Genomic DNA, 21452 nt, shown 5'->3' on the forward strand with positions numbered 1-21452 from the left:
TCAACCCAGAATTGCCCCCATTTGCCTGGTATCACAACCATCCACATACATACTCACACGTGGTTAGTGATGCAGCTTCGCCAGATATCCCTGATTAAGTCTATGACACTCAGATATTATCTCCCAGGAAGAATGAAGCCATGAGGCAATGGGACAAAGGTCAAGTATGGAGAAAAGGTGGAATACAGAAAGTACTGGAAAGCTGGATATTTAAAATGGGCTGCGCTCACAGAGCATTTAATGGGAGGGAGTTTAATGAGATCCTGAAAACACAGGAGTGGCAAAAAGGTTAGGGTGGACTTCTACAAGAAACTGGAAAAAAAGATGTATAAAAGAGTCAAAGATAAAAACAAACAACTAATTCACAACGCTGTCTCCAGCAGGATCTGCTCTTCTAGGCTTAGTGGGTAATACACCCACCTAGGGAGCGGTGCAAGGACTACAAATTAGACCAAGATCACAAGATTACCACCTTGCCTACTTCTATGCACCTTTCCATGATCACGCCAGCTAACACTGACCTAGAAGGCACAAAATGAATACCCACTGGTGGGTTGATTCAAAAGTTGCAACATGAAGAACAGCACTGGTACACCTTCCTTCTCAGAGGTGGCGGTCATCCTCGCCCCCCCCCCCCCCCCCCCCCCCCCCCCCGTCTCAGTGTTCCTGCAGGCTCAATTCTAGCCTCTCCCTTACGGAACCTTCCCGCATTCTGGTCCTTCTCAGGGGCCCTTTTCTCATCTGTCACAGAAACTCACAGCCCTGTAAGTGCAGAAACGTGGTTCACATTCCTTTCTTGAAGTGGGGGATTTGAGGTAATACAGGTGGGGCTAGGTCCTTGGGGCCTAGGTAGGGTAAGCGCAGGCGGACCTGCCGGTTTGCCAGGTCCACACCCGCCCAGGGGAGGAGGAATCGCGCTCTGCTAGGGCGCAATCCCCGGGGCTGAGTTGTGGGGTCCTCCGGACGCCACCCGCAACCTGGCCGCACCGTCCCCCATTCCAGCGAGGGGAGGGAAGAACCGGTTGCAGGCTCTGGCCTCACCAGCGTCTCCCCCACCCCTCTACCCTTGCCCTGGTCTTCCTTTGCCCAGACCACAAGAGGACACCACCAGAACAGGTAAGGTAACCCTCAAAGGAGAAACTGATGCCGCCGCCAGAGGGCGCCAGTGGGCGAGGCTGGGCGAGGCGAGGCGAGGGGCGGGGCGAGGGGCGGGGCAGGGGCGGGGCGAGGGGCGGGGCGGGGGCGGGGCCCCAGGCGGAGGGTGGGCCCCAGGCGGAGGGTGGGCCCCAGGGGCTGAGGCCAGCGATGGGTGTCTGGTCCTCTTTGCTCAGTTCGGGTCCCGCATCCGATTGTTACAGGTTCGGGAGCTCCTGGGCCGGCTTCCTGAGAGACCCCACGGGCCGCCCGCCGCCCCGGCCCGCCTTCCCGCAGCGCGCCGCCCCACGAGAACGCATTACCTAGTGCCACGGTCACAGTCGCCGTCACAGGCACCCTCAACCCCACCCCTGGCCGGCCCGCTCTCTCCCTCGCTCACCCACACCTGCCCTCAAGCTCCCCAGGGCCGCAGATGCGGATGAAGGCGGAATTCCACGCCCCGCAAAGGCCCGCCAGCTCTGGGGAAGGGAAGAGGCGGCGCGGTCCGGTGCCGCCCCCCAGCTGATGTCCCAGGTGCGTCTGAAGCCCCGGGTCTCGCTCGGCAGGGCGCTGATGGCTCGGCCTCATCTCCGCGGCCGCGGTCCCAGCCATGGCACCTCGCTGGGGTCCCCCTCCGAGTCCAAGGGAGGGGTGGGAGTCTAACCCTTTGGGGTCCCACTGATTCTCCATCTCTCTGCAAAGGACTTATCTCGTTCTGGACCCCTGAAGCCTTTAGAAGCATAGCTGTTGATTCTGTTGGATAATGAGTCTCCTTGCTTTTTAGAAAGACCTGGGGGCTGGGGTGGATCAGCTGAGTTTTCTTGAATAGTTAGAAATGTGAGGCAAGCATTGAATTTCAGTCGATGTCCGCGAAGTAGGGGTCTGGTATGATGATCCACGTAGTGTTCAAACTACTTAGGAACATCTTCCACTTTGGGGATCTGTTTCCGTTGAAATTCATTTCCACACAACTTCAGTTGCTATCTATTACGGATGACACATCAAGATCCACAGAAGGGCTCTCTGTGAGGAAGGAAGCCCCTGATTTCTGCAGCCTCGAGTTGAACAACTTCGCAGAACAGTTTAGCAGAACAAAGCAGGTTTCCTCCCTGCCTTGGGGTCAGTGCGAAAGCGACCAAGTCCAGGGGCCTCCCCAGCCAAGAGTGCCCTCCTTTTCTTTTCCAGGGTGTGCCATTTTAGCCACAAGAAGCATGGAGGTAATTCACGGCAGGCCCTACTGCTGCAGGGAGCTGGAAGGAGCTGACATACTATCAGACACCCTTTACTCTAATGAACTGCACACTCCGCTACAAACAGCTACTCGCCCAACCGCCTCAGAGGACAGGTAAAACAAAAACTAGAGAAAGCAAACATTAAAAAGACTCGTAATATATTTGTATATATTTATATGTGAGGGGGGAAAAACCACTTAAGGTTACGGGGCTCTTCTGTTTATCACATCATAGGGAAGGTATTACATGACAATTAACTAAACCTTAAAGTGTCCACAGCTGTTATAACTTGGTAAAAAGTAAGTTTGTGAGTCTTTTTCAAAGGTAGACATCAAATTCATTCACTACATTCTAGAACTCTAGAATGATTGGTTTCTTCATTTGGAAATTAATTTATTCAATTTTTTTTTATATAAAGAATAGTGTATGGTTCCTTATCATCTCCTAACACGATCTGGTCAAAAATACTCCCAGAATCTGTTGTTCACAGTTGCTGGCTAAAGTTTTCCTTTACCGAATTTCCTATAACACATTAATTACAGATTATGATTTTTAAATTGCTTCTAACAAATACTGAGTGATTACTATGAGTGGGCACTATACCAAACATTTTCTATGCAGTAATTCTTTTACTCACTCCTCACAACAACCCTGTAAGATAAATACTATCAGTATCCCAATTTACATATGAAGTAACAGGTACAAACACATAATTTTCAAAGATCTTAGTGCCAGCTTTGTGTATTGTATTTACTTGAATCATTTTGAGGGGGAAAAAAACTCTCAAAACACTTGGATGGTGAAAAAACAAATGCCTGTGTAGTTGTTTCGTTGTCTTGCTTTGTTTTGTTTTTTAATTTCACTTGGTCAAACTTCTCATTTAAGAATTCTTTCTTTAAGAAATCAGACAGGAAATCTCCTAGCCTCAGTTTAAACACTTCCAAAATGGGACATCACTACCCCACAGGCAGGCCATTCCAATTTTGAATGCTTCTGATTTATTAGATAATTTTCTCGGTACTGAGAACCTTTTTCTTCCTTGTAATTTCTACCTGCTGATCCTGGTTCTTTCCTCAAAAAGCCATGCAAACTAAGAAAAATCCATCATCTCCATGATTGCAGCCCTTCAAAAGTTTGAAGATTCTTTAGGCTCTCTAAGAGTTCTCTTTGCCAGACTAAACACTGGTTCTCAAGAGACTTTACTCTTCTTTCTTCTTGCAACTGGGCTTTCACTGTCTTGATCAGACTTGCATGGATCTATTCTAATTTGTAAACATGCTCTTTATATGAAAAAGAAAAGTTTTTTCTCTTAAATAAACTAAAGCACGTTCTTTATAAATAATCTAAAAATCCTGGAAATCCACAAACAAAATAAATTTTCCATTTTCCAACAGAAATAAAATTATGAAATTAAAGCACCAGGAAGAAAACCTCTGTACTTCCTTTATCCAGAAATAACAACCACTGTTAACATCTTGATATGTCTTCCCCGTTGTTGTTGTTTTTTATTTAAAGATCATATTCAACATATTTCTGTAAACTACTTTCACTTAATGAGAAGGAATATTTTCATATTTGTGGGGGAAAGGACTCAGCTCACTTCTACTGAATTAGTCCTTGCTGCACCTTCTCTTCTAGTGCTACTTGATTCCCAAAAGTGGCTGTCAGCCCAGAATTCCTACTTAGCTCCAAGGGCCATCAGATTAGGCAGAGCTTCCCTTGAGTCAGAGGAAACCCTTAGCAGATCATGTGTGATCTGGTGATGAGCAGCTGATCCTGCTCAAAAGCAGCAATGTGGGGTTTTGTATTTCACCAAAAGGGATGTGAGTAGGAATTTAGGGCTGCCATTTCTGATTGACTTCTCTATTCCCTCAAAAGTACTCATCTAAGGCTTTTCACTGAAAATTCTATGCCTTCTACCTAAATGATCATATGGTTGGTTAGTAATTGGCTCCAAAACCCTTTAACTGGCATGAAATTTAAGAGAAGCATCTTTGAGAAAGTAATTGCTTTTCACTAACTGACTGTAACATGAAACACATGTCCAGTTACCTATAAACTACAATAAGGTATTATTTGAAGTAATATCTAGGTGCAACCATGTTTCTGGCTCCTAATAGCTAAAACTTGCTTTTCCCTTTATTCCATGTGAATTCTTTCCTATCACAGTCCCCAGATAGGAAAGTCAGAATGATTGTGTATTCTCAGAACCCCTCCTAATAACTACCTCTTTAAAAAGCAACTGGGCAGCTTACGGAAATAGAAGTTCGCTTTTCTCTCAGTTATTCTTCTGAACTGCTCTGGAAAGTGTCATCTGGATAACATTGGTACTTATGCTCTATCAATGCTGAGCCTTCTTCAGACCAGGTTCAGGATCTATGGCTCCCAACTCAAGCCTCAAAAGTAAGACAAAACAACAATCTCCTAGCTCTTAGGAATTACCTTTCATAATGGTAAGGATGAACATGAGTCCCAACATATGTTAGGTTTCAGCAGCTTCATTTTCTAAACACGGATGTGCTTAAATGGATGCCTTTTTAGAATATCATAATGCATTCTGAACTAACTTGCCAATTTGAACAGAAACACAAAATGATTTTCTCACATCAGCCTACTTTTTTTTCTTTCCAGAATAGGTAATACAGTCTATCACCATTGCTATCCTGCTTTATGTACACAGGGTACATCAAAATCACCTCCATCTGTAAGCTCTATCTGTAGATATTCTAGGTCACTAAGTCTGAGGTGGGTCTAGGGAATCTGCAGTTTTAGAAGTTTTTTAGCTTATTTTGAGAACCACTGGGGTAGCGGAAAGCACTGAAAACAGTAAGAAAACCAGCATTATGGTTCTGGCTTATCCACTGATCAAGGGCGACTTAATCTTTATACTTCAGTTACTTTCTTCACTGATATATTTTGGAGCAATTACAGTAGTCACTAATACACATACACAGAGAGAGAGAGAGTTTATCACGTTTAATGAATAATTAATGAATAGGTGGTGTTCTTTTGCATTTCTCTCATTGAAAATTTAAGAATGGCACGTACAGGTATTCAGAATCATCACAGAGGACTACCTCCCTTTTCCATACAGTGGACATCCCCTTACCTCCAGCAAGTTCTGTAGCCTATTAGGCAAATATATCAATTAAGGAAGTGCCTTGAGAATTGATTAAGATTTCATGATATGTTCCCATTTTGTTTATGGGTTCATTCCATTGCTTTCTGATTCCTGAATACTTTTTGACTATTCGTTCTATGCCAACAAAAAATTAGTATGTTTGTTCTGAGCTTTCCTTTAATCATGTCTTCCAATAATTACTGGCTAAATTCAGACCCTCAAGTTTGGAATGTAATGCTCAAAATTCTGTAAAGTGACTCCAAAGTGAGCTGTTAGTTCATCTACAGGGAGCCTATCTTTCTCAAAAACAAGTAAAGACTCAACAGGAGATCCAAGATGGAGTAGATAAACACCATGCCTGCTTCCTTCTGAGAATACATTAAAATTACAACTATAGAACAATTAACCTGGAGAACCATCTGAAGTCTAGCTGAACAGAAGTTTTATAACTAAGGACATAAGAAGCCACATCAAGACTAGTAGGAGGGGCGGAGACCAAAACAGGCTGGTCCTAAACCTCCGTGTGGTGGTTGAAAATAGGGAGGAATACCTCGGCCATGGAGGTTCCCCCCGGAGGAGTGAAGGACCCCAGCCCCACTCCAGGCTCCGCAGCCCAGAGTACTGGTGCCAGGAAGAGGAGCCCCACAATATCTAGCTGTGAAAAACAGTGGGATTCCAAACCATCAGGTAGGACGGAAGGCTTCAGGAAACCCAGACGTCCTCTTAAAGGGCCCGTGCACAGACTCTCGCTTGGCAGGCACTCACCTTGGGCTCCAGTGGAGGGACAGTGACTCAGGGGACGTCAGAGGCATATGGGGAGCAGACGGAGGTGTGTGGTTTCCAGGCCAGGGCTGGAGGAAAGTCAGCATTTTCCCTGTGAGGGGTCCTTCTCCCATGCAGCCAGCAGGCAGCCACATCTTTAATGTGTTAATGAAGTCCAACCCCTATGCTTATGGCCAAATCTGAAGCTGATTTGTCTGGTGAGCTCCAGGGCTCCTCCCTGATGACTCAGCTGGGACCCTACCCCAACCTAGTCACCCAGTGCTGGAGGCACTTTGGCAAGAGCAGCCAGCCCTGCTCCCATTGCACTCTTTCTTAGAAAACTGTCACTGTCCATGGGCACCAGGCTGGTGACGACTGGCCTCCCTGTGCTCTGAGACTTTTCCTGAGCAACTCCAGGCTTAGCACTGGCATCAAACCAGAATCTACATTAACCTGGTGACCTCAACTCTCCCCACTCTAGTGACTCCCTGAAACCCTGCCTCACCCAATTTCCATACCACAAGAGGCTTTATCTGTGGCTGAACTTTAAGGGAGCTGTCAGGTGGCAGCAGGCCTCGGGGTGTCCTGGCGTTTTACGGATCTACCCAGTAAGCCTATCATTTAAAATGGAAGGACCAATAAAGAGCTTCCCAGACAAGAAAAAGATAAAGGAATTCATCACCAGCAAACCAGTATTACAAGGAATGTTAGAGGGATTTCTTTAAAATATATAAAAAAAGATCAAATTATGAATAATAAAATGGCAATAACTACACATCTATCAATAATTACTTTCAATGTAAATAGATTAAATGCTCCACTCAAAAGATATAGAAGGGCTGAATGGATAAGAAAATAAAACCCTTACATATGCTGCCTACAAGAGACTCACTTCAGATTGAAAGACACACACATAGATGGAAAGTGAAGAGATGGAAAAAGATATTTCATGAAAATGGAAACAAGAAAAATAAAAAGCTGGAGTACCCATACTGATACCAGACAAAAGAGACTTTAAAACAAAGGTTATGATAAGAGACAAAGACGGACCCAATAATCCCACTTCTGAGTATTTATCCAAAAAACCCCAAAACGCTACTTCAAGGGGATGCAGGCATCCATATGTTCATTGCAGCACTGTTTACAATGGCCAAGATGTGGAGGCAGCCTTGGTGTCCATCGATGGATGAATGCATAAAGAGGAGGTGGGACATACTCGCATATACAATGGAATATTGCTCGGCCGTGGAAGGTAATGGGTTCTTGTCATCTGTGGTGGCACGGATGGATCTGGAGGGTATTGTGCTGAGTGGAGTATGTCAGACAGAAGAAGACAGATGCAATGTGATTTCACTTATATGTGGAATCTGAAGAACAAAATAAACAAATCAGAAACAAACAAAAAAACACTTAATTTTATGTGGCTACAGATTGTAGCACTAATAATTTATTATTCTTTGTTGTGGAGACATGTACCGTGTTTCCCCGAAAATAAGACCTAGCCAGACAATCAGCTCTAAAGCATCTTTTGGAACAAATTTAATATAAGACCTGGTCTTATTTTACAATAATATGAGACCAGGTCTTATATAACATAATATAATAATATAATATAATACCGGATCTCATATTAATTTTTGCTCCAAAAGATGCATTAGAGCTGATTGTCTGGCTAGATCTTATTTTCAGGGAAAGACAGTATAATTTAAGTTTTAAAATTATTTAATCCTAGAATTTCAATATTTTAATTAGTCCCTTCTGTATATTGCTATTATTATTAAAGCTAAGGGAGGAAATGTGAGGCCCTAAAATAAAAGAGAAATATGACTTATTTTTGCTTTGCCTTTTATTTTAAATGGTTTCCTGCAACTTACTGCCTTTAGGTGGATGCCAACCCAAATGATTGATTAACATTTCTACTGTCTCATCTTCCTGGGACAGTGTAATATATAGGGGTCAGATGTTGAGAAATTGACTTGTCTAATTTAAATGTAACTTTTAAATACTTAGATATTAAACCTTATATTGTCATTAATCAAATGTGTTTTAAAATTTTTTCACTTGTCATGCCCCCCAAACTGGGTCTGTTGACCATAGTCATAGAGCTGGTGAAGACCTCACAGGTCTGAGAGCTGAATGCCATCATCCTTTCTACAGCACCCTGACTCAATGGTCTCCCAGATTCTCCTTGACTAGCTAGTGCAGAGGTTGGGAAACTTCTTCTGCAAAGTACCAGATAGTAAATATTTTGGGCTTTACAGTGTCTGTCAAACTACTCAACTCTGCTATTGTCAGGTGAAAACAGCCTTAGACAAGAGACAACATACAGTGAATGGTTGCGGCTGCATTCCAGTAAAATGGCAGTAGGTTGGATTAGGGCCATAGTTTGACAACCCTATCTAGTGACTTTATGAGATAAAGCATTCTATTTATAAGACATTTATAAGACAATCCTGAGTGTTAGTTCTTCATTTCATTCAGCAAATATTTACAGGAGGATTACATTAGGCCAAGTACTAGACTGGTACAAAGACAAAGTAGCTCCACAGTCCATACCTCTCTGTCTGAGCTCCTCTCCCATGTTTCTAACGGGCTCCCCACTGCTCAGACTATATAGTCCAAAAGACTTGTAAGGCCCCATGGGATACTGTTCTTGTTTTCCTCTCTTGCATTACCTCTCATCACAACTCTTCTCTACTGTGCCTCAGATTCCTCAAATTCTCTATCAGCTTTACTGATTTGGCCCAAAATTCAACTCTATTTTCTCAGCACTTAAGATCTAGATAAGTTCCACTCAAATCTTTATTGCATATCTTCTGGAAGTCCAAAGCCTTGCTCAAAATTTATCCAAATCCCAGGATGGGGGTGGAGGGTAGTCATTACTGACTTTGGGTTCCTGGTTCCACTTATGCTGAATCTATTCAACATTTTGACCCAGATGCAAATCAAAACCGCAAAAAGATACCATTTCACATGCACGAGGATGGCTATAATAAAATAAATAAATAAATAAATAAATAAATAAATAAATAAATAAATAAATAAATAAATGGAAAATAAGTCTTGGCAAGGATATGGAGAAACTGGAACCCTCACACATTGCTTGTGGAAATGTAAATGAGTAGAAATTTTCAACTATGGAAAACAGTTTGACAATTCCTCAAAAATTAAACACAGAATTGCTATATGACCCAACATTTCACTACTAGGTATATACCCAAAAGTCTCTTTTTTTCACAGGTATCAGGAATTGAGGGAGTCGCTCCAACAATGTAGGCTTCCGTGGGGCGCTGATAGGGAATATGGCGGGATGGTACCTATTTCGCTCCCTGAGGAACACAGACCAAAACGTGAATCTCTTCGTGTCATGGGCAAGGGACATCAGCATTATGGATTTGGTGGAGAAACCTGGCCAAGGTAAATAACCTTTCTGCCCTTTACAGAGAGGTCTTCATCACTCATTTTTCTTTATTTCTATAGTGAGTCCTCTGTTAACTTAAATCTACCTCCAAACTTATTTCTTTTACTGTTTATAAGAAGACACAGATGGAAAAACTAATTATATAATTTCTAATTGTGAAGTCAGTAGAACATCTGTGTTTATGGATGGCTTTGCTGTCCTTAGAGATGCTCAAGGATTATGATCAGAAATTTTGATGAATTTAATTCTCTTGCTAGTCACATTTTATCTCAGACTAAACGGGAATATTCCTGGGAGAGATGAAATTAAAAATGTTTTTTGCTTGAGCAAATAGCTGGCCTAATTTGTACAGATGTTCTTGATTTTTTTTGGAACATCTGATTTTTAATTTGTTCATCAATCTATAGTCATCAGACTCTATTGGGCATTGTTTTCAAGTATTAAAATATTTCAATAATCATTTATAAATCTTAAAGTCTCTCTTTCAGCAACTTTATTCAAAACACAGGTTAAAACTGAAGAGAGAGCCAAAAAATATCTGAGCAACAAATTAAGTGTCACGTTAATTATTTACTAAAAATAATGAAATTTACTGAAAATAAAATCCATCAAACCTTGACACACATCCTCCTTACTCCCGCTTTATCTAACAATCCTGTTTACCTAGTTTACTAGCAAGCTAGCTAACTAGCTTGTTCCGAAGCAGTTAAAAAAAAAAAAATTAGGAAGACAAGCCACAGCTAGACATAGAAACAGTAACAGGGACATGTGGATACCAATGGCCTTATTGAAGCCTCAGTAAAGCAATAAAAAGCAGATCAATGAAAAAGCCTGTCAGTCCAAATGGAAAGATTCAAATATTGACACATAGATAGTGAGGACCTCAAGTTCATTAATTCATCCTACAGACATTTTTAAGGTCTTCCCTCTCATGGGACTTACTTTCTAATATAATATAGATTTATAATATAGATTTATCTTTGTAAAGTGGATATTGCAATATCTACTTATCCAAAATGGGCAAGTTTCAGAAACTCTAAGCCAAGTCAGTCATCGCCTAATTTAGCAGCCATTCACTAGAAGAATGAAGTCACAAAGTTATGAAAACATAATTTTGTTTTCATGTCCGCAAACACTTCTTTTATGTTTGGTAAAGTATCATAATGTTTATTTTGTCTAAGAAAAACGAAATGGAGTCTTCCTCTTAATGTACTGTCAAATGTTAAAAGGCTATTAAATAGATATATAGTGCTCCATAAACTTAAGAATACTTTGACATTCCTGGTAACTAGTACTCTTTAATAATTATAATAGTAGTAGTAGTAATACTTAGAGGTTAACATGACCATACAAATGAAGCAAAATCACATAATATCCCTCTTCTGTTGCCTAAGAAATGAAACAAATACAGAATTTACCAGCAGCTCCCAAACAATAAAAGGAGAACAATCTTATGCCATTAATTTTAATGTGCCAATAAAATTCTATGTAGTTTATTCCAGTGCCTAATTACATGTTTCTCAACATGACATTTGGGGCAGGACAATTCTTTGTCGCACATACTGTAAGATGCTCAGCATCTCTGTCCCTTTACCGAGAAATACCAGCCACATCTTGCATTCATAGTGACATCCAAAATGAAGCCACCCACACATATTTCCAAGCTCTCCCTGGAAGTGTTGGGGGTATAGGGGAAGCCACACTGTCGGTTGAGAGGCATTATACCTCACCCCATTCCTATATTCCAAATGCATATTGGGGCAAGGTGAGAACAAAATCTTGACAACTCTCCAATTTGAAGAGAAGATAAAAATTGAAGTAGGTAATCCTCATAGAAAAGGGAAAATGCCTCAAGAATAGAAGCCCCTATTTTAAAACAAGATCTCAAGACACATGAAGTTCTCCAGAATGTGTGCTCTCCAGAATGCTGGGTTGACTTGCAGGAATGGGCAGAAGTTCAGGAGTGTAGGTACTTCCCTACCTTTAAGAAGGACATTTAATAGGCTCTTAGACAGTAGTACCCAAGACCCCCGGGCTCTATCTGACACCATCTGAGCTCTTTCTCTCTGCCACCTCCAACCCATCAGGCTAAAGAAAAATGGAGAGAATAATATTCAGTCATCAAGCGTGTAGCACAGACAGAAAGAAAAACTGACTTCAGATGGCAGAAAATCAGAATTCACCCACACTATATCATAGTAAAAGCTGGGTTTAGACAGAACTACCCAATTAAACACATGTAAATATGAGAACAAATTGCAAGGTGACTTTGTAAACCGGGAAGAGAAGGGGGGGAAAAAATGACATATAAACACACACACACACACACACAGACACACACACACACACACACACGAACAAAGAAACCAGTCTTGGAAAAATCGTAGACCAGGAAACAAAAGTAGATTCCCTATAAAAGAACTAAATAAGTATGTGAATCTAATAAAAGACAAGATAATTAAACAACAGAATATTATAAATGGGGAGAATCACAGGGCTAAGAAAAAAATAAGAAAAACAACAACACAAAACCATTCTTACAAATCTAATATTTAAAAAAAAGCAGCAAAAAACAGAATAGATGTGACTGAAAACTGACATAATAGTATAAAGACAATAAATCACAGAGAAGCAAGTGAATCAGGGTTTATCAACTTATCTTTCATGCCTGAGCGTCAATGTGACCTAAAAACTACTAATGAGCCCAATATCCTAAATGTTTCAAAAACATTTTCTTAACTTTATATGGATCTTTTAGAACTTTCTATCTACGAGCATGTAATGAAGAGCTATTTATCTACAGTTCAAGAATTCCTTCAGTTTTAGTTTTTCATCTGCTAAATGCTAATAAAATTTTAAATTTAAATTTTTTGTTTAGAAATTGCCTGAACTTTGATCCTATTCTTGAAACTTCATTTCTGACTGGAGCCAAACATCTCTCCATTCTCACTTCCTTACGTCTGTTTTCTTTGGAGAGAGATACCTAGAATCCCATCCTGCATGGTGGTATTTGTATATACTTTGTTGTGATTACCCAAACTTTTATGAGGGTGTCCATCTACGTATATGCCACACACTGTGCTAAATGCTTTATAGACATTATCTCATTTAAGTTAAATTACATTTGCTCTTTTTAAGTTCATTTTTTCAACAAAACTAGTTTTGTTCTTTTTAAATTAAAAATTAAATTTTAATTTCCCAAGTTATTCATGTGCATGCATTAGGATTTTTAGTAGCAAACAACAGAATCCATTCTGGCTAGTTTACGCAAAGGAGGATTTATTAGAGGATATTAGGTTACCTCGTAAAACTGTGGGAGGGTTAGAGAAATAGGCTACTTCCAGGCATAATAGCCAGGCTCATTCCCACGACTGGTCGTGTACCAGGAAAGTGCCTCTGCTGACACACGCAACCTCTGCTGCTGTCTTATTGGCAGGATGGACGCCCCACTTGCAGCCTGTTGTCTCTTACTACTCACGTTCAAATCAAAGTCTAGTGTGGATGTGGATGACTGGCAGAACCTAGGAGAAGCATTGGCACCCTGGCCCCCATGGAGGCTGGGAAGTGGATTTTCTGGGGAAAAGGGGCTGTTCAAAATGTGGAAAAGTAGCAACATGTAGCGAGAACATTGGAAAGATGTTAGACGGCCAGCAGCGCCGCTCTAAACAAGAGCAGCAATGACATGCTTTTCTATTCACCATCTGGTCCGTGGACCAGCAGCATCAGCATCGCCTAGGAAATGGTGAATGCAAAATCTTGGACCCCCCGACCCCAGATTTACTGAAACAGAATCTGCTTTTTTAATAAAATCCCTCAGGTAAGTCTAACATGCAGCAGAGTTTGAGAACTGCAGCTCTAATGTAAGAAAATGCACCACTTTTTCATACAAATGTAAATGTACTCACTTCCCCAAAAAGGGATACGCAAATTCCCATCAGTTCCCGCACCCAGCGCCAAGTCCAGGACCTCTGGGCGGCGTTCACGCCTCTCTAGTTCAGTCACAATCTTGTCCACACTTACGCACGGAATAAAGTAAACCATTGCCAACACATCCTATCTGAAAAAAAGGGAAAAGAAGAGAAAAAAATAGTTTATATAAGACAGGACACATCAAGGAAGAAAATACGGGATGTGACAACAGTCCTCATTTCTGCAGCCGGCCATGAGGCTCTTGTGGATTATATAATTTCCTTCCTCCACTAGTACCTGTTCCGAGTTCTTTTGCCCTCAGCTAGTGCCTGAACTGGTAGGAGTTCATTAACTGGGGGTGCAAGCCCACATTTTGTTCCTGAGAGAGCTAAAGTTTTAGTGGTTCTGCGTGGATGAGGCTGCTACAGCATTCCATTAACTGTAAGGCCTGGGAAGCAATACTAGGAGGTGTCCAGAAGATTCTTTGGGTTCTAGAAGTACTCTTTTTCCCCGTCATTGTATAGCAGCAATCCTCTTGCCCTTGACATTACAGATCAATCATCCCAGCCTACTTGGGATAGTCCTTTCTTGCCTGTTTTCTCCAGGATAATAAGGAGTCCCAAATGACCACATCATCAGTTCAACTCCCAATTCAGTGGGACCATTGTTGTGTCCTCTGATGGAAGCCCTGACCTCTAAACCAGCAAAACCCAAGGTGGCTGGGGAGGAAGTAAGATTCTTCTCACGTGTCACAGAAAGTCTAACAGTGAGAGGCACCACTCCCCCTTCCCCTTTGCTTTCTGGACCATGCATTCTGGCTATGGGGGAAACTGTGGGTCACTGGTTCAGTGTATGCCACACGCTGTAGGACAACACTCAGCCAGAACTGAATCTTCAATAGGCTATGCTACCATTCTGCAAATATGATAAGACTAGCGAACCCTTTAAATGCAATCATTGCCTTATTTCTTTTGTGATAAACTGAGTTCCTTAGTCAAAGATCATCCTGGTTTAAGGTGGCGTGCAGTGACTAAGGCATTCAATAAGTCCACTAATGATGTAACTGGCAGAAGCATAGTGAGAAGGAAAGGGAGATCCATATTTAGAAGTGTCTAGTCCTGGGAGGATAAATCATCTCTTAGAGGATGGAAGGGTCCAATGTAATCAACCTCCCACCAGGTGGCTGACGAGCACACCCAGGGAGATTCTTTTCTATGAAGTACTGAGGGGTGCTGGCAAACTCTGATGTGTCCAGGGCAGTTTTGATGACATGGAAGTTCCTGTTGCTGACTCCAGACGTAACTTCTGTCCCTGCCCCCATGATCGTTTATGAAGTCCTTCAGCAAGCACTGGCGTGACAGGAGAAAGCCTGACTGACACTCCTAGAGTTGGTCGATTTATCTACCTAATAAGAACATTCTCAATCTTGGGCTTCTCTCGATGAGCGTTCTTATGGGGAACAAAGAAGCCTCACACTCTGCGACCTTTCTCAGAGGCTGAGAAAGCAAGCTCTTTGGAATCTACGTTCGGTAGATGAGACATCGGGTTGGGTGTTCAAAAGATATTGGTAATACTGAGCGCTACACTTTGTATTAAAACATTACAAGGACCAAGAGTGAAGGCGAACGCACACAGTGGACGTTGGGTGAAAACGACGTGTCAGCGTAGGTTCCATGGTATGGCGCGTACCATCTGATGGGAGACGCTGAGCATGTGCGGGATGTGGCTAAGCACGTGCGCGGTAAAGGGTGTAAGGGAAATCGCCCTACCTTCCTCTCACCTTTCTGTGAACCTAAAACTGCTCTTTAAAAAAATTACGTCTTTAAAAAAAAAATTGAACATAAGGTCCAGTCTCCTTGGACCACCACCCCACCAATCCCAGTCCCACAGAGAAGCACTGTTCCCACTGAGGTGTGTCTCCTTTCACACCTTTTGTTACGCGTTTACATAATTACACATGTGCCCACTGAAAATATATGGTATTAGTCTGTGTATGTGGGGAATCATTTGATCTACTAGGCAACCTGGTTCTTTTTTCTCTCAACAATGTAGAGATTGTAAACACAGATCTCATTCTTTTTAATCTCTTAGTGTTCCACAACGTGAATGCGTCATAGATTACTTAGCCATTCTTATAATATTCCTCTTCTTTTTGCATTAATTATACGTAATGAATATGCTGTACAAGCCTGCTTGAGCTCATACACAAATGTTTCCCTAGGGAAATTCCTAAGTGGAAGTTATGGGTCACAATGTATATTTTTAATTTTAGTAGATATAGCTTTATAATGCTTTATATTGTCATGACAGTATCTAAAAGTATCCATTTCCCTATACTCTTAGCCAACTGTATTTTATATCATCAAACTGTACAATTTTTGCCTATCTAATGAGTATAGAGGGTATTCTGGTTATCAGAATGTATTTCTCTGGTTAGCTTGAGTATTTTTTCCATTACGTTTTCTTATATGTAGCCATTTACATTTCCTTTTTTGTTCCTATTCTTTTCCCATTTTTATTGTTTGTCTTTTAGCTATAGACCCTTATTAGTTCTTTATGTTCTGGATATTAATCCTTTACATATCTTTATTGCAAATATTTCTTCCAATATGTTTTATTTGAGAGTTTTTATAGTGTACTGTCTTCAAAAGTTTTTCATTTCATGTCATTTCATTTCATTTGGTTTTTGACTTTTAAAAGAAAAATCTTACTTAAAATGCTTTTCCTACCATCAAGAAGAAAATACCTTGCATATTTTCTTTTAAAATTTGTATATGCTTTTCCCAATTCTTTAGATTTTTAACCTATCTAAAATTACCTTTCTGAGTAGTATGAAATGAAATCTATTTTTTTCCGAATGGGTAGTGAATTTTTCCTGCATTTATTGAAAAGTAAATCCTTCTCCACTGATTTAAAATGCCACTTTTTCATATACTGAATTTCCATATACCCATAATTACATTAGTCTGTTCGTCTTTTCCTATCTCACCATTACTGTGTAAATTTGAAAAGATGTTCAATCTAATCTTTTCTTTCTTTCCAGAAAACTTCCTATCGAACAATTCTATTATTTGACGCAGAACAAAAAAAGTGACATCTATGGAAGTGATTCTTTGTAAGTTTGGGGTTTCTTTTTATTATATAAGATCAAATAATATTTTTAGGTGAAAATGAGTTATATGAAAGCTTAAAAAGCCCCAAAACGGGACCTTTCAGAAAAGCAGTGTTCCTTTTTTTTTTTCAAGAGATTATTAATAATAGAAACCAAGACCAAACAAACAATAAAACAAACCAAAAACCCACTAATAATTTGTGGCATTTAAACAAGTGAAGACAAAATAGGAAATATGGAATCGTATTGTTCGAAGGATTCATACAGGTCATCTTGGTTTATTCCCTGTCTTTGACCTACTTACTCAATCTAATAAGAATCTGTTATGTTTCTTAAAAGATTCATAGAAAATGCCCCAGCACTCTCAACAAAATAGTTAATCAGAATTTTATGAGGAGAAAGGTTTATTATGACAATCTACAGATAACTCTTAATAAAATTACTTCCTAAGTTTCCGTTTTGGATAAGGAATACTTGTTAATTCACCCTTTGCTTAAAGGAGTTATTTCCCAGTATATTAAATTATTTTTCACTCTTTGAAATCGTTTGTTGTATATAATACAAAAGCATACTTTTAAATTTTCAGATAAAAATAAAACACTGACAGTACTGAAGTAACAATGAAAATATCACTTCGTTTTTAACTATCAGAATTGTTAGAAATCCATTTATAGGTAAAAAGTTAATATAGAGTTCGGCCACAAGAGGGAGCCAAAAAATATGAAATGTGTGTTTGCTAGGCCCTGTTTTATTCCCTTTGGGATTAGTAAAGTAGCTATAGAATGTGGCAGTAAAATAATAGAGTGGTTCAGGTCAAGGAATTGTTGTCTCTGAAAATTTCTTCTTTTCATTCATTTCATTTTCAAACTTTTGAGTTTTTAAAAAAGCTTACCTTTTTAAAAATTTTCCATTTTGAATCAAATGAATTTTAGGCATATACTTGTCGACATCGTAGCTAAATTTGTCACATGAGAAAATTTTAGATGGTGATTTAATGTTTTATAAATAATAGCCAATCTAGTAACTGTAGACCCTTTGGATTCTTATAGTCATTGCCCCCCATTCCCCTCCTCAACCAGAAAAATAACTGGAAGCCAAGACATGCTTTTTTTTAGTTCAAAGCCACAAATTTAGAGTCCAAATTTTTAAAAAAATACAAACCTTTTATGGTTCTTATGAATCATGTGTTTATAATATAGACTAATAAAACTATACGGCTAACATACCATTTTCTAAATACAGAAACAAAATATTAAATAGTATTTAATCTTAATTTTATTGAGTTGATCTTTACTATCAACTGATTAACATTCTGTTCATTTTTCATGCCTGAAATATTTCCGAAATATCTTTATAGGCCGAAACTAACTGTTGAAATCCAAGGGAAATGGATGACAATCTCTAGTGTGGACTTTGTTTCTGGGCTGCAGTAGTATTTCTTGGCACGCAGGGCTCAGAGTAATTAGTAAATACACAACCTTCAAATGAACTGATTCAGAATGGGCATGACTCCAGGACCTTGTTCAGTTTTATTCTAGCCTCTCTGTCAACTGGGAGAGATCGACAATCCTGGGCAAAGGGACAAAGCACACACAGTACTGATATCTTCCCCAACCAGGCCACACTCAGGTCATTTTAGGTCACATAATTGCAACACATGTATGGTGGTGTCAGGCTGCCACAGAGCACTTTGGCTACTGCCTACCTATGAGGGTAAATGTCAGTTAAAACCACAGCTCTGTTATCATTAGAAGTAGTAGGTCCTACCTGCGCTACAAACAGGAAATGCAAAATGGGTGCTGAGTGGGACTAAAGTTAGATTGAGCAGAATGGAAAAAACTGATCAACAGACAACTGAGATATGATCACATCATATCTCTCTGGTCCCTTAGTCAGTGTTCCAGAAAGTCAATCAAAATATTATAAAGTCAGTATAATCTTAAAGACTCGGTAGTTGGAAAATGGAATACATCTTTATTCTTAAGCAAGTTTATAATAGGAATACAAGCTTTAAAAACTCCTTAATATAAATGAGGATTTGTTTCTTGTTTTTATTCTAGGATGCCCAAACCCCCTAATTCAACAGTAGGGTAAGTATACAACTGGACGTTATAATCAAGAAAAAAAGTATTGTCAATCCATAGGTCTTAGACAATACGGAGACAAACGAGACTTTTCATAAAAGGCTTTCATAAGTGGGAGGAGAGGCTGTTACAAGTCCCAGGTGACAGTATTACTGATTTCCCTCAATCATAGCCCCGCTCATCTTTTTTTTTTTAAATAAACTTTTAAATTTAGTACAGTTTTAGATTTACAGAATTATTGGAAAAATCGTAGAGAGTTCCTATATACCCCACCCCCAGGATCCCCTATTATTGGCATCTTACGTTAGTAGAGTACATTTGTCATAATTAATGAGCCAGTACAGATGCATCACATTAACTAAAGTCCATACTTTATTCAGATTCCTCAGTTTTTCCCTAATGTCCTTTTTCTGATCCCTTTTCAGGATCCCATCCAAGAGACCACATTATATTTAGTAGTCATGTCTCCTTATGTTCCTTTTGGCTGCGAGAGTTTCTTAGACTTTCCTTTTTTTTTTTTATGCCCTGGACAACTTTGAGAATTACTAGTCAGACATTTTGTAGAACGTTCCCCAAAACAACCTAGGCTTTCATTTGAATAGCCTTTTGAACAGATCTTTGCTTTTGAACTGAAACGCAATTTTTGACTGTCAACTTATTTTCAGTTAAGACTGACAGGGACTCTAGAAGCACCAAGCACACCTTGTGATCAAATCTTGGTTTCTGGTACCATTCTCCAATAGAAGGAACTGGGCTTCTTGGAGAAACGGCAGATTGTAGGAGTGGAGCAGGAAATATACAAGATAGTCTTGAGCATCTTATAGTGCTAGAAAGTAGGGAAGTGCTAAGAACAAACAAGAAAAAAACAAACAAAAATTACCACAACAATAAGTGATGAAGGATTCAAACAAACAAACAAACTACAAAATGCCCACAAAAACAGGGATGTAGATATAGGAGCCAACTGAAAGAGTTCCCTATGGCCAATATGAGTAACAAAATATAGTAGTACAGGATTACTACTGAAGTACCAAAGTACAAAATGCATATTCACAAGTCCATACTGATATAAAAAAAAAATGAAGCACAGTCAGTATTGCTCCACTGAAAGAGCAGTTACCACACTAGTGTTTTCACGGCTCCGAGTGACATCAATCAGTTGGGATTCGGGAACGTCCTAATTCTGTTCTCATGTCATCAGAGACGACGAGCTTGTGCCTTGATGTGGCATTTATTAAGTAAAGTTGATGTGGTATTTATTAAACAAAGTAAATAAACTGGAAAAGTGTTTAGTGATTAGCAATAAAATAAATCCTATACCAATTCCAAAACCTGTTGAGGTGAGAGTTTGTGAGAAAACCGCATCACTTTACACAGAAACAAAAAGAGCTGACTGACCTCATAAATGACTTTTGCTTGAAATCCAGACTTCTTCTCTTACAAATCAGTCTTAACTTCTTGTGGTATCTGTAAGAGATCAGGAACTTGCTAAGATTTTCAACCTGCTGGGTATTTCAGCGATCCCACCAAGAGACCAAGGCTGCTGGATTCAGTACAGATTTGCATGAGCAGCTGAGTAGGGGGAGGGGCCTGAACCTGGGGCTGCAGCAACGCAGCTTGTGACCTACCAGTCAGATGACACATATTGAGATCTGGCTTTGAAACCAAGGCTTCATGATATAACTTACGCTACCTTAATAAATGTGCCATTTTAGCTGATGGTCTATGAAGCTATTTCTTCCTTGCTACCTTGATTTTAATGCCACAGCAAGTAAATGGCAAAACCAACCAAAAAGGCTTGGGACTGAAAAATATCATGATGGAAAAGCAATGAGACATTTTAAAATATACGTCTTGTTGAAATTATTCTTATTATTTCGTAGTCACACCATCCATAGCTACTTGGAGAAGCTATTAAATAAATTCTGATGCTACCGAGAAACTAGTGAAAGGAAAAATTCTGTCACAAGACTCTCACATCAACATTCATGGCATAACCTGTACATTTATTCTGACCTGGTAAATACAACATCAAACAGCTTTCCCAAAGCTTCTGTGGATTATAAAGGTCAGCACTACAAATGCAGGTAATCTTTTCAGCTCTTTCGTTAGCTGTTCTCCTCTAAGAACCCAGAGCACTCACACTGCAGGCACGAGTTTCCTTCTCACTGCTCGCCTGTGCCCTATTGGAGCTCTGAGTCATCCCTGGTTCTATCTGCTGGGAAACAAAGGAGAAATCTACTTGCTGTCAGTTCTGGAGACTAGAAGTCTGAGATCAGGGTTTCGGCAGAGCTGGTTCCTTCCGAGAGCTGGGAGAGAATCTGCTTCCTGCCGGTCTCCTGACTTGAGCAGTTCCCCGGCAGTCTCTGGGGTTCCTTAGCCTGTACGTGTGTCACCCTGACCTGCCTTCACCTTCACGTGGCATTGTCCCTGAGGGCATGTCTCTGTCCAAATTTCCCTTGTTTTGTAAGGACACCAATCCCATTGGAGTAGGGGCCACCCCACTGCAGTGTGACCTCATTTTAATTAACTCCATGTGCAATGACTGTGTTTCCAAGAAGATCGCTTTCGAAGGTGTATTTGTTGTGTGTTGGGACTTCAACCAACAAATTCTGAGGGGACACAATTCAACCACTAACACTGGGCCTGCCTTTCCTTATTTTACTTTCCAATTATA

At 40.2% G+C, this 21452-nt stretch overlaps 2 protein-coding genes across 21 annotated transcripts in view; one reads left to right on the forward strand and one right to left on the reverse strand.

The window, feature by feature from the left end:
• LOC308510606 (uncharacterized protein) overlaps nucleotides 1–21452 on the reverse strand; it is a 456681-nt gene that overhangs the window by 416611 nt on the left and 18618 nt on the right. For 8 of the 20 annotated variants that reach the window (XR_013995380.1, XM_081080187.1, XM_081080177.1 and 5 more), the window contains exons 3-5: nucleotides 20174–20242; nucleotides 19478–19619; nucleotides 13576–13723 (exon numbers count right to left, since the gene is read on the reverse strand). Coding sequence is in view for 14 of the 20 variants with exons in the window: in XM_081080187.1 (XP_080936313.1) it covers nucleotides 13576–13723; nucleotides 19478–19619; nucleotides 20174–20242 (359 nt within the window). In the remaining 6 variants the exon portion in view is untranslated. Of the gene's footprint in view, nucleotides 1–5327; nucleotides 7617–13575; nucleotides 13728–19477; nucleotides 19620–20173; nucleotides 20243–21452 lie in introns of those variants that run through there. The other 12 variants (XR_013995381.1, XM_081080178.1, XM_081080179.1 and 9 more) reach the window with 8 other exon arrangements.
• SPMIP4 (sperm microtubule inner protein 4) overlaps nucleotides 1348–21452 on the forward strand; it is a 34033-nt gene continuing 13928 nt past the window's right edge. Inside the window, exons 1-5 of the mRNA XM_081080176.1 lie at nucleotides 1348–1668; nucleotides 2320–2479; nucleotides 9490–9666; nucleotides 16623–16694; nucleotides 18752–18781. Of these exons, the coding sequence (XP_080936302.1) occupies nucleotides 2346–2479; nucleotides 9490–9666; nucleotides 16623–16694; nucleotides 18752–18781 (413 nt within the window). The 5' untranslated portion in view covers nucleotides 1348–1668; nucleotides 2320–2345. The remainder of the gene's footprint in view (nucleotides 1669–2319; nucleotides 2480–9489; nucleotides 9667–16622; nucleotides 16695–18751; nucleotides 18782–21452) is intronic.

This window comes from Rhinolophus hipposideros, assembly GCF_964194185.1.
Source record: "Rhinolophus hipposideros genome assembly, chromosome: 18".
Taxonomy (NCBI): domain Eukaryota; kingdom Metazoa; phylum Chordata; class Mammalia; order Chiroptera; family Rhinolophidae; genus Rhinolophus; species Rhinolophus hipposideros.